We start from the raw sequence: 16147 nt of genomic DNA, 5'->3' as shown, positions 1-16147 counted from the left end.
CTAGAAGTGCGTGCTGGAGAGCACAGGTGAATGCTGTTTTGTGTGACTGGTTTGGGTGCATTTGTGATAAATATGATGGGTGAATTGGTACAAAGATAAAAAGAGGGGAGGGGGGGAAATCCAAAGTGCTTTTGCTTTTCTGTCTCTATACCTGAACATTATTGTAGAGCATTGTTTGGATGCATGTGTTGTGATGTCTGATGGGATATTTGGACTAGCATTCCTTTTTAACTTTTTTTTAATTCAAAATAGTTTATAAGTTTGGTGTGCATCTTGCATAGTGGTACCTATTGTGCTTCTGTGACAATAAAATTAAGAAAAATGGAAGTCTCATCATGACACCGTATGTGGCCTGTTTACATGGCGCACTGTTGGAGACGCCTGTGGTGGCCAATCTGTCGCCATCTCATTTTAGACAATTACCATCAAGGTAGTACACTAGTTAGTGACGTGTCAGTATTTCTGCAAAGTAAGGATACAGTAGGAATAGATGACCGAGTTGTTACTGTATAAACTGTTTTCAGCTCAGATACTGTACACGTAAATATTCTCAGGACTAGCAATGCTATTATGCCTGATCTGTAAGTGATTGAATTCAGGGGTGCGTTATGGATTCTATGGCTGTCTGCACTCCTATTCTCTACCCTTTGCACTCGTACACTCCTCTTCGTGGATTTAAAAGCAATGGACTGGTGTGAGGAATATGGTGGAAACACCCACCAGCCATGCTTACACCAATCCAATACTTTTAAATGCATGGGGGGGGGGGGGGAGTAGAAAATAGGAACACATTCCTAGTTATGTTATAATACGCCGGTATTTACAGTATTGGGGGATTGACAAGTGTAATAGGATGTTAGTCCACCAGGAGGCAGCGCTCCATCTTTCATGATGCCAACCACCAGCATATTCCCTGTTCTGTTATAACCTGCACCATTTTGTATGTATGGCATTGGTTTCACCTGCAGAATCCTGGGGTGAACTAAATCCTCTCTACACTAAACTGCCTGCATTTTCCCCTAAGAGACTATTTATGTTTGATCCCGAAAATGTGGATAGAAGCGCCGTATGGGTGGTGTTACGCAATTGCGGAGCCTCGAGAGGCCAAATTGAGCTCTGTACGGCATCGCCAGACGGCTCTCAAATGTTTTAACAATGCGGAAGGGCTCTGTATAACGGCGCGTTGACATTCTTTGACCGTAGGTGAGGGCACGAGGTCCTGTATAAACAAAGACTCCCTTGACAACAGCTCTGCTCGGCGAGACGCAAGTGTGAATGCCCTGACTTCTGCAGAGGCCATATCACTGTAAATGCTGCACCGTCAATGCAGACGGCAGATTGACCATGTAGCGCCATTAGACTTAATCTCTATGGGGTTCTCTACCTGGTTTTATAATAGAAAAGTTGCAGTGGCATAGCCCACATCTCACGTTCCAGAATGCAAGATCAGCATAGCAATATTTACACTGTTCCACAAGAAACAAAGCCATGGCACAGCACCCAGCTCTAATCATCAGCTCAGTGGGTTCAGGACCCAGCTCTAATCATCAGCTCAGTGGGTTCAGGACCCAGCTCTAATCATCAGCTCAGTGGGTTCAGGACCCAGCTCTAATCATCAGCTCAGTGAGGGTTACAGGTACCCAGCTCTAATCATCAGCTCAGTGGGTTCAGGACCCAGCTCTAATCATCAGCTCAGTGGGTTCAGGACCCAGCTCTAATCATCAGCTCAGTGGGTTCAGGACCCAGCTCTAATCATCAGCTCAGTAGGTACAGGTCCCAGCTCTAATCATCAGCTCAGTGGGTTCAGGACCCAGCTCTAATCATCAGCTCAGTGGGTTCAGGACCCAGCTCTAATCATCAGCTCAGTAGGTACAGGTCCCAGCTCTAATCATCAGCTCAGTAGGTACAGGTCCCAGCTCTAATCATCAGCTCAGTGGGTTCAGCACCCAGCTCTAATCATCAGCTCAGTGGGTTCAGGACCCAGCTCTAATCATCAGCTCAGTAGGTACAGGTCCCAGCTCTAATCATCAGCTCAGTGGGTTCAGGACCCAGCTCTAATCATCAGCTCAGTGGGTTCAGGACCCAGCTCTAATCATCAGCTCAGTGGGTTCAGGACCCAGCTCTAATCATCAGCTCAGTAGGTACAGGTCCCAGCTCTAATCATCAGCTCAGTAGGTACAGGACCCAGCTCTAATCATCAGCTCAGTAGGTACAGGTCCCAGCTCTAATCATCAGCTCAGTGGGTTCAGGACCCAGCTCTAATCATCAGCTCAGTGGGTTCAGGACCCAGCTCTAATCATCAGCTCAGTAGGTACAGGTCCCAGCTCTACTAATCAGCTCAGTAGGTACAGGTCCCAGCTCTACTAATCAGCTCAGTAGGTACAGGACCCAGCTCTAATCATCAGCTCAGTAGGTACAGGTCCCAGCTCTACTAATCAGCTCAGTAGGTACAGGACCCGGCTCTACTAATCAGCTCAGTAGGTACAGGACCCGGCTCTACTAATCAGCTCAGTAGGTACAGGTCCCAGCTCTACTAGTCATCTCAGTAGGTACAGGACCCAGCTCTACTAATCAGCTCAGTAGGTACAGGTCCCAGCTCTACTAATCAGCTCAATAGGTACAGGACCCAGCTCTACTAATCAGCTCAGTAGGTACAGGTCCCAGCTCTACTAATCAGCTCAGTAGGTACAGGTCCCAGCTCTACTAGTCATCTCAGTAGGTACAGGACCCGGCTCTACCAATCAGCTCAGTAGGTACAGGTCCCAGCTCTACTAATCAGCTCAGTAGGTTCAGGACCCGGCTCTACTAATCAGCTCAGTGGGAGCAGGACCCGGCTCTACTAATCAGCTCAGTAGGTTCAGCTCTACTAATCAGCTCAGTAGGTTCAGGACCCGGCTCTACTAATCAGCTCAGTAGGTAAAGGACCCGGCTCTACTAATCAGCTCAGTAGGTAAAGGACCCAGCTCTACTAATCAGTTCAGTAGGTAAAGGACCCAGCTCTACTAATCAGCTCAGTAGGTAAAGGACCCAGCTCTACTAATCAGCTCAGTAGGTTCAGGACCCGGCTCTACTAATCAGCTCAGTAGGTAAAGGACCCGGCTCTACTAATCAGCTCAGTAGGTAAAGGACCCGGCTCTACTAATCAGCTCAGTAGGTAAAGGACCCGGCTCTACTAATCAGCTCAGTAGGTACAGGACCCGGCTCTACTAATCAGCTCAGTAGGTAAAGGACCCAGCTCTACTAATCAGCTCAGTAGGTAAAGGACCCGGCTCTACTAATCAGATCAGTAGGTACAGGTCCCGGCTCTACTAATCAGCTCAGTAGGTAAAGGACCCGGCTCTACTAATCAGCTCAGTAGGTAAAGGACCCGGCTCTACTAATCAGCTCAGTAGGTAAAGGACCCGGCTCTATTAATCAGCTCAGTAGGTTGGTGTGTGTAAAAAGAGGCCCCCTATACATCATCATTCTCTGACTCCTACATGATCTAAGTAATGTATAGAGAGACAGGGATCTTTATAGTCCATAAATTGACCTCTTTCCACTGTCATTTTGCTTGGGTCTTATATCAAACAGGGTGGCCCATACTGAGGCCCATATTGAGTCTGAAACCAATGTTTCAGGTGAGGCCAGCGGAAGTCTGGTCTCAGATCTGTTTGTACCTCCTGGCCAACTCCTTTGATCGTTGTCTACACCAGTGTTTACCCAACTCCAGTCCTCCAGGATACCCAACAGAAGACATTGTTGTAGTAGCCCCAGACAAACTCACTTGATTCAGCTCATTGAGGGCTTGATAATTAGTTGATCAGTTGAATCAAGTGTGCTTGTCCAGAGCTACAACAATGTGTGCTGTTTGGGAGGACTGGAGTTGGGAAACACTGATCTACAGCACAAAACAGAACTGGGACCAGGCTAAGTCCACTAGCCTCCTCTAATGTGAAGGAAACTAAACAGGCAAGTTGTTGTTTTCTGGAATCAAAATATTTAATTAGGTACATATCAAGTATTATTATACCATGTATAAAATTTCAGATCACAATATGAAGCAATGAAACTCTTCATTCAGGCTGACACAGCAGCAGGTAAAGGTTGCCACAAAAATAACTACAGATTAAAATAGAATAGGCAAATAAAATTATAGAAAAATGGCATACGTTGTAGTAGTATAGGAAATTATAGACATCACTTTTTTTCTTTTAAACAAGTACAATAAAAACAGAGAACATTAATGCTGAAGCGAAGCGTCCACTTGACTAGAGAACTGTTAGTACGGTAGGGGTCGGTACAAGACTGGGGGGCAGGTAGGGTTGCAAAACTTTCTCAAATGTTTTCTAGAAATCCCTGTCGAAGGAGTCCTGGATTTCCTGCTTAGTCCCCCCTGATTCCGTGAATCTTTCAACCAGGATTTCTGGAAAACCTGGGAATTTTGGAAAGTTACCGGAATCTTGCAACCCTAGGGACAGGAGAAGAACACAATTAGCTTGCCAGTCAATGCAGAAGAACATTTCTGTTTTGTATATAAGCACTTCGAGCAGTAGGTAGGAAGGAAGTAATAAACATCACAGTTTGCTGCTTTAGAGACCATAGCATTATTTAAAACATTTTGCATGTCTTTAAAAAAATCCTGAAATATTTGAAAGAAAAAAGACATCACCACAAGAACAGACAGACAAGGAACAGAGGAGAAAGGGAGGAACAGGCACACATCCTTAAAGGTCCAATGCAGCCATTTTTTAATCTCAATATTCAAATCATTTCTAGGAAACAATTAAGCTAGCCTCGTACAAACCATCCTGGATATCTGTGTAGGGAAACAGAATGTGAACTCGCGAGACCAGGGTGGTTCGTACAAGGCTACAACAAAGTACGTTACTGTGATCGTTTTCAATAAAAATGATCAAAAATAGCTCCTTATATAGCGTGCTTGAGAAATTGCAATTTCTCAAGCAAGAACTTTGCTAGGACTGTCTGGGAGTGGTTTGAGTGCAGAAGGGAAAACTAAGCATTTGCTGTTATTGGCAGAGAGGTTTGGAACTCTTTCTTACTGGTCTATTAACTAATTTACCACATGGTGATGTCCCCGTGGAAGGCCAAACTCCATTCCACCAAAACAGGCTGAAATGTCAGGCAGTCTTTTCAAACAGCTCTTACATTAAAAGGGCATTATCATAAATTTCACAGTATTATTACAACCTCCGTGTGGAAATATATATAAAACAAGAATCTAGTTTTTGACTGCACAGGGCCTTTAAAAGAATGAAGCCATTTGTGTCTAAAGTTCAAATGGACCAATAATAAAGAAATAACCTTTAACATTGTACACTACATTTCCCATCAACCCCCTCTCCTAGGTGGTAATCCCTGACCCTTGTAGGTGCTGCTGACCTCAAGCACCCTCCCATTGGAGGCTAAGTAGCGTTAGCATCAGAGACATATTCTCTACATGGCTATGGTTAGCATTAGCATCCTCTCTGGCTGTTCCTCACATGGACAGGTAGATGGCGATGAACTGATGAGTTCTGTGGACGTGGAAGGCTAGGGGGGGGGGGGGGGGGGGGGGGGGGGGGGGGGTGGGGGTGTAGGGGCATGGGGCTCCAGGCTCTCCTGGGGCTCGGATGACTTCAGGCTGGTGACGTAAATGGGGACAGTCCAAGTCCAACAGGTGGGGTCAGTCCCTGCTGCCTAGGAGATGGAGGGTGTGTGTATACTATGTACCAATGTATGAATAAGTGTGTAATGCCTATGTTTGTTTGTATGCATCACGGGTTTGTGTGTAACTGTTTGGGTAAGTGCAGGTGTCTTGTCCTCATCGGCCCTTGCTATAGCCAGGAAAGAACTGGTCCAGGAGCAGCTGTAGAGTCTTGTTTAGGACCATGACGTAATCCTTCCCCAGGTCGTGGCGACAGGCAGGGCAGGTATACACCTCAGCACGGAACGACCGCTGGAGACAGGTCTAAGGTAGACCAGGAACAGACCGAGAATGCCACAGGTCAGTCAGAAGTCAAAGAACGACAACTCCTTAACTGTACAGTGCCATATGGTCATTTCTAATTCTACACCTGTACCTTCATGTGTATGAAATCATAAAACCACAATCGGACAATAATCACTACATTTAAAACAGCAGATTCAGTTGAAACCTTGAACCGACACACACACACACACACACACACACACACACAACAGTTTGTGGACACCAACCTTGCACACGTTGTGTGTACAGACGGTGGTGATGGGCTGGTAGGCCAGCTCCTGGCAGCAGACACACATAAACGTCTGTTCCACCTTCCTCAGGAAGTTCTAAAGACACAGAGACAGGAAGTACAGGTACAGATGTCACCATGGAAACCGCAGCTTCACATTCATCATAATAGTTGTTCCAGTAATATTAGTCTTAAATCAGAACTGTGTGTCGGTGTAATATTGGTTGTATATAATTCATTAAGGGGACGGAGTTGTGAGCTGCTGTTATGTTCGTTTAGATGCCGTTTGTGCTGTTGCCATGGCGTCTGCTGTACTGTGCCTTGTTGCGTCATGGCATGTCGCATTGTGACCTTTACGTACCGGCCCCTCCTTGAGGTGTCCCATGGCCTCGTCCCAGTTCTTTCTGTTGGGCTGGTCTTCCTTTATGAGGCTTTGCTGCTGCTCTGTCAGCTGGAACGACTCCTCCATCTTCTGACGCTTGGCTCGGGGCTCCGTGGATTCCATCTCTGAGACGCATACCAACACACATTGTTTACGGATGCATGGACACATATCGTTTCTATTCAAATATGGGGAACATTTTATTTGACACCTTTAAAACACCCCCGAAATGCCTTGGCATATCTAGTTTTATATCTATTGGAAATGTCCCCCCTTTCCCTAGTGGCAATTCCGCCCATGCATACATAGCAGTGCACCAGATATAAACTGTACACACAAAGGTAAAAAACAAACATCTCTCTTCAGTCTCTGGCCTATATCTCTAGCGGTGTCTTAACAGGTACCTGTCTCCTGACTGCCGTTACTCTGTGACTGGTCTGTACCCTCCATGGGCTTCTCTTCCTCCTCTTCCTCATCTTCTTCCTCCTCCTCCTTCACCTTCTTCTCCTTCTTCAGAGGTTGTAGCCGTGGCCGGCCCCGTCCAGGGTGCTTCTTGCTCCTGGTGGACCCTGGCCGAGCATTAGCCTCCTTCTTGGTCTTGTTGGCCATGGCCTCCACGTAGCCTGGAGGATACTGTAGAGACAAAGAGAGACCGATGAAAACAAAATGGCGACCAGGGGGATACTGTAGAGACAAAGAGAGACCGATGAAAACAAAATGGCGACCAGGGGGATACTGTAGAGTAGAGACACAGAGACAGGAAAATGAAAACATCGGTAAGTATTACAATGCATTATAACCAACTCATAATGCACAATGATAGCCAAGAGGATACTGTACTAAACGTACACGAAAACAGTCAGACAGACAAAAATATCAACTTTAACAAAGGACACAGAACTACACACAATGGAGAGGCTGCTCGGTTTTACATTCAATTGAGAAATGAAGACATAAGAGACAACAGCAGTCATAATGTCCTAGAAAACAGCACCGTAAACCCCTCACCTGCACAGCCAGGCCCAGTGTCTGGATACGCGCCAGCCCCTCAGGTGTCCAGGGAGCAGGCTCCAGGTCATCCCTTCGCAGCAAGTACCTCCACACCAGGAAACCACACTTTCCTTTCTCTGGCCAGTACTTCACCACCTGAGACACATTAGAAATAGAATGACTGACCATCCACAGAACAGACTACAATGTGAATGCCCGTTCTAGTCATTAGAACTGTATGGGTACGTAGTGCCCCATTGATGTTGATGCTGTTTAACTAACTGGAGTTTTATGGTGAGACAGGAACAGCACTAAAAATGTGATTAGATTTGTTTGTGGTAATCAGGGATTCATCTCAAAAATAACATGTATTTCCTCATCTTGTCTTGTTTGAGAAGCAACATCCCTGAAACTACGTGGGTTGTGATTACCGTGCTGGTCTGGTCTATCTGGGGAAATCAACATGGTGCTCAAAAGGCATGACTCATAATGAGGATCAACCCCTCTGATATCGGCACCCCATTTATTTTCACTCGGTTTGTATTACATTTGTAATTCATTTTTTATTTTTCACAAGGGACTAAGAGAGGACCTGATCCAGTCCATGTTCCTGAGAGGGGGTTGTTAGTGCCCTAGCTATGATTGGGAGTCCCATAGGGCGGCGCACAATTTGCTCAGCATCGTCCGGGTTATGGTTTGGCTGGGGTAGGCCGTCATTGTAAATAAGAATATGTTGTTAACTGACTTGCCTAGTTAAATAAAGGTTAAATAAAGATTAAAGGAGTGAACCTTGTAGATGCCATCGTATCGGTTGCCCTCCTCCGGAGCGTACTTGCTGATGCGTCGGCCCTTGGAGCTCCGCACCACCCTCACCGGCTTCCCCGCACGCCAGTTCCTCGATTCCGCCCCATCCTTGTCGTTGATGGGGGCGTCACAGTTCAGCGCCAGGGCCCTGAGAGGTCAAGGGTTAAAGGTCACGTGATGACTAGAACTAGTGGATTGTTCCTGAAACCAGTTAAATAATTGATCTGTGTTATAATTGTGCGTTGATGTTTTTGATGTGGGACGACCAAAAAAAAAAAAGGTCTGATAGTGGAAAAAAGGTATCCATTTGAAACGTCAGGGAGAGAAACAGGCCAGGTGGTACAGTACTTTGTTTACTGTACCTGTTATAGTGGGTCAGGGTCTGGTCAAAGGAATGCTCCCCGATGCGCTTGTTCCCTGAAAGGTCGCGACCCCCACTGCCTGTGTAGGTGAACTCATCTCCCCTGTCCTGAGGGGTAACGTAGAGGTCATAGGGTTAAAAAGACACACACACACACACACACACACACACACACACACACACACCTCTTAAAAATACTGTCTCTGCACATACTAGCCATCCTTGTATTTGTTTGCGGAGTAAGTGGAAATCTCTTATGACAGCCCAAAGCGCACAGCTAAATCAACATAGTTACAATTCGAAATCCAGTCAAAATAGCTAAATCCATCCTCCAAACAAAATCAGAAACCACGTTTTCATGCAAGTAAAGTCATATCATGACAGTTGTGATGGAAACAGGAAGTTTTGGTAAAATGTTATATATGACTTGGTAGGATGTTTGTGTCTAAAATGAATTGCGAGAATTGGCGTTGGAAACGCCTTTCATCTGCAAATGTTGATATAATAACCATCATATGGTAGTAACGCGCTGACATGGTGTACGGTCCTCCCACTGAGACTAGTGAAACCATGCGTTTGATTGGGCGACAGATTAAATAACCCACGATGAACTTCACAGGGTGGAGAAAGTGAACGGTAGTGATCTTGATGCTCCTATTCTGCTGACATGATAATCGACTCGACTGTCTTTGACAAATAAAAATATTCTCATGTAGACTAGTTTACCCGAACAGTCTACCCACACTGTACCTGCTAGCTGTTGGCTATAGACTGCCAAGACCAGAGTAGACACATTTACTATTTAGCGCAACCGTTTTTGTGAGAAACTATTGGTAGAGTTGAAAATGTGATGGAACTTTCGACTTTTATTTGGTACATGAAAACTTAAGCGAAAAAGTACATTTTGTGTGCACTATGTCATTACTCACTGATTTTAGAATATTCGTATGAAAATCTGTCACCAATTGGATGGAAACATAACTAATGTGAAAACATTCATCATAGTGCTGTTAATGCATTCTCCAGAGCTATGCTGTACAGTGACCATCCTTTAAGAAAGTTAAAACGCGTTGAGGGAGAGAAGGAGTGGGAGAAAGAGAGACAGCGGTGTGAGAACCAGATGGATGGGTAGACTACCATCCTCCCCCAGTGTCTACCACGCTAAAAGGGCCAGAGCAAACAGCATGGGACAGAGGGACTGCCAGACAGAGGAGGCAAGAGGAGGGAAAACAGGGAGAAAGAGAGAGATCTCCCTCCACCTGTTTTTTCTCATACACTCCTAGATTGCTTAGCTCAAACACAACGACAGACATAAAAAAGAAAGACACCCACCACTTCATCTTCGAAGCCCCCAGCCAGCACCAGCGAATAGGAGCCATCGTTACTGCGGCCGTGGATACCTCCCACGTGGGGCCTGTGCACTCCCGCCTCACTCACCTTGGAACACAGGAAGGGAGAAGATAGACAGAGGGAGTGAACAGGAGTGGGGGAGAGTCAGGATGGGTGATATGGGGGAGAGAGAGAGGGGGAGGAACGATGGTGTGATACTGACTATGTAAACAAATCCTTAGTGTCAGAATATTAGATAACTATGAACCTGTAAAGTTAACTGAAAACAACTATATTTTCCAGAGTCAACATCTTCATGATTAGAAAATATTACATTTTCTCTGTTCTCTCAGAGTTTCTGAGAAATCACCAAACCTGCATCACCCCAATTGTATGGTCACATGGTACCAAACCTCGTTCCCATTGGCTCACCTGAACGCGGAACTTCCATGTTGTTCCCACGGGAACCCCAGGTACGGGCCCGTAATGGTTGGAAGGGACGATGGTACATTCCTTAGTGCGCCCCACACAGGCCATACCCTGTAACATCAACAGGGCATTCAGGGGAAGGACTTAATCATGCATGCTTTAGCTAGCATGTATTCACATGTTGGACCACACACACACACATTACATAAACCAAGGACTTCCTAGTATAAGTTTTAGCTACCATATAACCTAATCAGACCTGAATAGTATTGTATGTATAACAAGAATCCATTTTCCGGGCTGGAAATGTTTATATTATTAAAGTGCTGGACAATTTGATTCATTCCTCAGTGTTTCTCTCTCATAACATTCCCAAACCATGAGTAACCCCCCCCCCCCCTCCCCAAAAAAAAACACCTTGTTTAGCACATAAATACATACTAATGTACAGAATAGTCTGTTTTCAATTAGCATTCTATGCGTTCCAAATGGCACTAAATTCCCTATATAGTGCACTGCTTTTGACCAGAACCTTATGGGCCCTGATCAAAAGTAGTGCACTACATAGGGAATTAGGGTCCCGTTTGGTACGCATCCATGGTGTATTTCTGGGAAACAATGGGGTTAGCTATTTTCCCCTACTTTGGTTCCAGGAAAAGAACTTCACTCTGCTGAGTCATTTTAAATAGCATTGTTACCATCGCCTCACAGCGTGAGAGAGAGACAGCAAACACTGTGGCTTAGTCAGAGTAACTTACCGAGGGCCTGCCCGTGTTACCTGGGCCTGGGTTGCATTCAGTTGAACACATTGTAGCAAAACGTTTTAAATGGCATTGTTACCGTCGCCTCACAGTGTGAGAGGGAGTTAGCCAACACAGAATAACACACATCTTAGTGAGAGCAGAGGAACTTACTGTGGGCCTGGGTCATGTTCAGTAGGAACCAAACAGAAGACTACTGAGTAAAATGGGAAGGCACAACCTGGACTTGTCCAATAAGAAATAATACTCATTTTAGTTTGACATTGAAAAGTACAGTTTTGTTCAGTAGGGCACACTGACGCAAAACATTTTGCAACAGAAAACAAAAATGAGTAGTTCTTAATGGAAGTCCAGGTAGTCCATCCCGGTCTCAGTCCGTTCTCTTCGGGTTTGGTGAATAATGAACATACCCAAGCTTGGCCACTGCTACCTGCTGCCAATTGACTCCTTCAGTAGCACTCAGTAACTCTGCTACCAAGCCGTGAACAAGAGATCTACTTTGTTCTGCTAACACTGACTCAACAGGCCAACGGCTTCTGTTAGCGGAACAAAGTGCTAGACAATGACAGTTCTGTTTGCCACCCGTGTGTGTGTGTGTCTCACTCATTCTGTCTGCTGCCAAAAGAACCAAGGAGGTCCTCCTTCTGAGTGAGGCATTCAAATATGAGCTCCAGTCCAGGCCAAGATACCGCCTCTTTCTTCCGTTGAAATATGTAACGAGTCAAACAAATTAAGTTACCCCACATAGTTTAGCTAGAGTCCTTGACAGCCAGAGAACAAATTTGAAGAATCGTTTCAAACACCAAATTCTCTCCTCAGTCCCCCTTTAGAATTTTGATAACCACATAGTGATTCTGCCAATGCCCATGACCTGATCTGACCCAGGGTTGGGATCAATTCCACTTCAATTCTGCTGAAACTGAGAACCAGTAACTTTACTTACTGAATTTAAAAAAATGGAATTGGCCCCAACCCCCTGGTGTGACCCATGTCATTAGGAAATATTAGGCTGCATCACAAATGGCAACTTATTCCCTACATAGTGCACTACTTTGTTTTAAAGTAGTGCACTATGTAGAGGATAGTGTGCCATTTGGGATGTAAACTTAGTCCCCCACCTTGGGCCCAGGGATTAGTGTGAAGGACCCTGTCTGTCTCACCTTGCCCCAGTCCCTCTCTGTATAGGCCCAGGGGTTAGTGTGAAGGACCCTGTCTGTCTCACCTTGCCCCAGTCCCTCTCTGTATGGGCCCAGGGGTTAGTGTGAAGGACCCTGTCTGTCTCACCTTGCCCCAGTCCCTCTGGCTCTCTGTATGGGCCCAGGGGTTAGTGTGAAGGACCCTGTCTGTCTCACCTTGCCCCAGTCCCTCTCTGTATGGGCCCAGGGGTTAGTGTGAAGGACCCTGTCTGTCTCACCTTGCCCCAGTCCCTCTCTGTATGGGCCCAGGGGTTAGTGTGAAGGACCCTGTCTGTCTCACCTTGCCCCAGTCCCTCTCTGTATGGGCCCAGGGGTTAGTGTGAAGGACCCTGTCTGTCTCACCTTGCCCCAGTCCCTCTGGCTCTCTGTATGGGCCCAGGGGTTAGTGTGAAGGACCCTGTCTGTCTCACCTTGCCCCAGTCCCTCTCTGTATGGGCCCAGGGGTTAGTGTGAAGGACCCTGTCTGTCTCACCTTGCCCCAGTCCCTCTCTGTATGGGCCCAGGGGTTAGTGTGAAGGACCCTGTCTGTCTCACCTTGCCCCAGTCCCTCTCTGTATGGGCCCAGGGGTTAGTGTGAAGGACCCTGTCTGTCTCACCTTGCCCCAGTCCCTCTGGCTCTCTGTATGGGCCGAGGGCATCTTGGCTTTCTTCTTACTGGCCTTCAGCTTCTCCCCGGCCTTAACCACCTCACTGGTGTCGTTCTTACAGGTGGGACAGTACCTGCCGAGCACAACACAGTAATCATAACTCCCTTACTGATCTACTGCCTCTCAGAGCATTATCAACACAGGAAGTCAATGTAGATGGACAGGAGAGAAACTACTACTGGTAGTATACTGTTGGTGTCAGTGTCTTTTGTATAGACAGTGTGTTACTAAGACATCTATGAGAGAGAAATCTGGTACCTACAATAAAATCTAGACTGGCACCCAAAGGAAAATATAGAATGTGGAAGTTATTCATATGGCTAAAGGCATATCTATATCTCAGTCAGCACTAACATGTAAACATGACTATGACACTCACAATGCATGTTCAATCATTAGAGTCAATTGACATCGTGCATCATACTTGCTCCACCAGCCATCAGTGCACAGGTCTTGTCTACATCCCAAAGGGCACCCTATTCCCTATATAGCGCACTACTTTTGACCAGGGCCCATAGGGTCATCCTATGTGAGTATAGCACCCCCAGGTGATCTGGGATGACCAGGTCAGAGCTCACCAGTCCTCGTCGTCAGGTATGGTGGCTAGCGGTGGGTTGAGACAGTATATATGGAAGGCCATGTTACACTCATCACACAGCAGCTGCATATGGGCATCCTGCTTCCCTCCACACACGCAGCACGAGCAGAACCTGCACTCCGACTCGGGGTCCGTCTTGCAGTGCTTACACTCCGGCCCGCTCTTGCCTGGATCCATCCCGGCGCACAAACATACACACACAGACGCACATGTAAACACATACACCGGTGTGCACACACACTCACAGACACACAAATACATATGCAAAGAATTGGCGCACACACACAGGCAAACAAAACCATAAGACAAATACCCATAAGCCCACACGCACCACAAACACACATGCACATATTGATGCCAAGAACCCATGTAATCTTGCCATTTAAATTGAATATGCAGAATGCTATATAAGAAGGATTTGAAATGTATCAATTTCAGGCTAATTGATGAAAACAATTTCAAGTTACTTCTTTGCAGTACCCCCTTGACCTCAGCGCTTCTAGAACAGCTGGCGTACTAGGTAGACCTATCTCAGCCCTGATTGGCTGTGGTATGCCCCATCTCAGCCCTGATTGGCTGTAGTATTGGTATGAGTGTGCTGAGGCCTACGTTTGAACTGTCCATCTACAGCAGACAGCGAGTGTGCTCCAGTCTTCTCAATCTGATAGATCTCATCCAGAAACAACAGTTTACAGTCTGGGATGACGTCCCCTGGCCCTCTGGGAAGAGAGGAGGGGAGAGAGAATGTGTTAATCAGTCCATCAGAGCTCCACAGGGAATGTTCTCTACACCCACTCAGCCAGGCTATTAGGATGTTTTGAGGTTAACAAACAGAAATAGAGAAAGTCCGCTTAACTTGTGTAAGCAGAAATATCTAAGTTACATAACTGGCATAACCACCTGACCTAGAAGAGAGAAACAGACTTTCCCAACGGAAATTGTCCCATGACAGGTCTCTGTTACCCCAACATGCCCTCTGTTACCCCAACATGCCCTCTGTTACCCCAACATGCCCTCTGTTACCCCAACATGCCCTCTCTTACCCCAACATGCCCTCTGTTACCCCAACATGCCCTCTGTTACCCCAGCATGTCCTCTCTTACCCCAGCATGTCCTCTCTTACCCCAGCATGTCCTCTCTTACCCCAGCATGTCCTCTCTTACCCCAGCATGTCCTCTCTTACCCCAGCATGTCCTCTCTTACCCCAGCATGTCCTCTCTTACCCCAGCATGTCCTCTCTTACCCCAGCATGTCCTCTCTTACCCCAGCATGTCCTCTCTTACCCCAGCATGTCCTCTCTTACCCCAGCATGTCCTCTCTTACCCCAGCAGGATTCTGATGCGGACCTCCTTGTTGGTCCTGGAGATCTCATTGAGTGCTGTAATCTCAGCATCGAACCAGAAGCCCCTCTCCTCAGGGATCTCTATGTTGTAGTTCACCATGACAACCAGGCCTACCGTGAGCTGGTCCCACCTGAGTAGGGTCCGAGCCCGCGGCCGCACGTTACCGCCACACATCTCCACCACGCCGTTCTCAGGGTAACTAGGGAGAGCAAAGAATATCATCTTTATCATCATCATCATCCTCCTCCACATAACATCAAAATGCATTCATTATGTAAAGCATCTACAGGGAGTGTAAATCTCCTAAATGAATTACTCTCAAAGGGAATTGACAGGACTGCTTGGCTTATGCTTGGCTAATTCAATGCATGCAAAATGCTCATAAGATGTCAACACACCTGAGTACATTTCCTATGAAAAATATACATTTTTGGCAAAGTATAGTCACTTGAAATGTTCGTAACGTATATGCAACATCTGACATTTTAAGTGATGCAAACCACACATTTGCATAGATTTTTTGTATAGCAAAATCACAACAAAAAATCTTCAGATGTGTTATTTGTGCAGTAGTGCTATTTCTTTTAGGCGAGGGAGCACATTTATTTTATATAATGACGTCATTTTTCAATCCACATTTGTAGCCTATTGAATACCATTATAGAATATGTATAAAATGCATCCTCCAATCGCAACGTCTGCCTATGCCCACACAAAAACCAAGTTAGGGGCATAACTCATTTCAAAATAGACCATCATCACTGTCATTTGTGAATGATAATTCACGTTTTACCCGTGAAATATCCAAACAGCATGCCAGTCATTTGATCACCGATCATTTTCATGGGAATATGCATTTAAATCTTTTTGAATTACTGTTTCATGGGAATATGCATTTAATCTTTTTGAATTACTGTTTCATGGGAATATGCATTTAAATATTTTTGAATGACTGTTTCATGAGTGAATTTAAGCAGATGGTGTTAACTATTAGCCTTTGTTCTAGGCACATTTTGATTAAAGTGTAACAGGATGGTTGTTATCTTTCCACCTGACACTGCAGAAATTCGTATTTCAATGTTTATGTATTCCTATTGGTTGTTTGAA

General features: G+C 45.8%; 1 protein-coding gene across 2 annotated transcripts in view; it reads right to left on the bottom strand.

The window, feature by feature from the left end:
- Positions 1-3956: 3956 nt before the first annotated feature.
- The window catches only part of LOC106568437 (E3 ubiquitin-protein ligase UHRF2), a 46925-nt gene continuing 34734 nt past the window's right edge, over positions 3957-16147 (bottom strand). For both annotated transcript variants that reach the window (XM_014138767.3, XM_014138765.3), the window contains exons 4-16: positions 15021-15239; positions 14307-14416; positions 13678-13864; positions 13049-13172; positions 10499-10606; positions 10070-10174; positions 8739-8845; positions 8362-8524; positions 7591-7728; positions 6987-7215; positions 6562-6707; positions 6199-6297; positions 3957-5950 (exon numbers count right to left, since the gene is read on the bottom strand). In XM_014138767.3, the coding sequence (XP_013994242.3) occupies positions 5804-5950; positions 6199-6297; positions 6562-6707; positions 6987-7215; positions 7591-7728; positions 8362-8524; positions 8739-8845; positions 10070-10174; positions 10499-10606; positions 13049-13172; positions 13678-13864; positions 14307-14416; positions 15021-15239 (1882 nt within the window). In that variant the 3' untranslated portion in view covers positions 3957-5803. The remainder of the gene's footprint in view (positions 5951-6198; positions 6298-6561; positions 6708-6986; positions 7216-7590; positions 7729-8361; positions 8525-8738; positions 8846-10069; positions 10175-10498; positions 10607-13048; positions 13173-13677; positions 13865-14306; positions 14417-15020; positions 15240-16147) is intronic.

Source organism: Salmo salar, chromosome 13 (assembly GCF_965601325.2).
Source record: "Salmo salar chromosome 13, fSalSal1, whole genome shotgun sequence".
NCBI lineage: Eukaryota > Metazoa > Chordata > Actinopteri > Salmoniformes > Salmonidae > Salmo > Salmo salar.
This window is presented reverse-complemented; position numbering and strand designations above follow the sequence as displayed.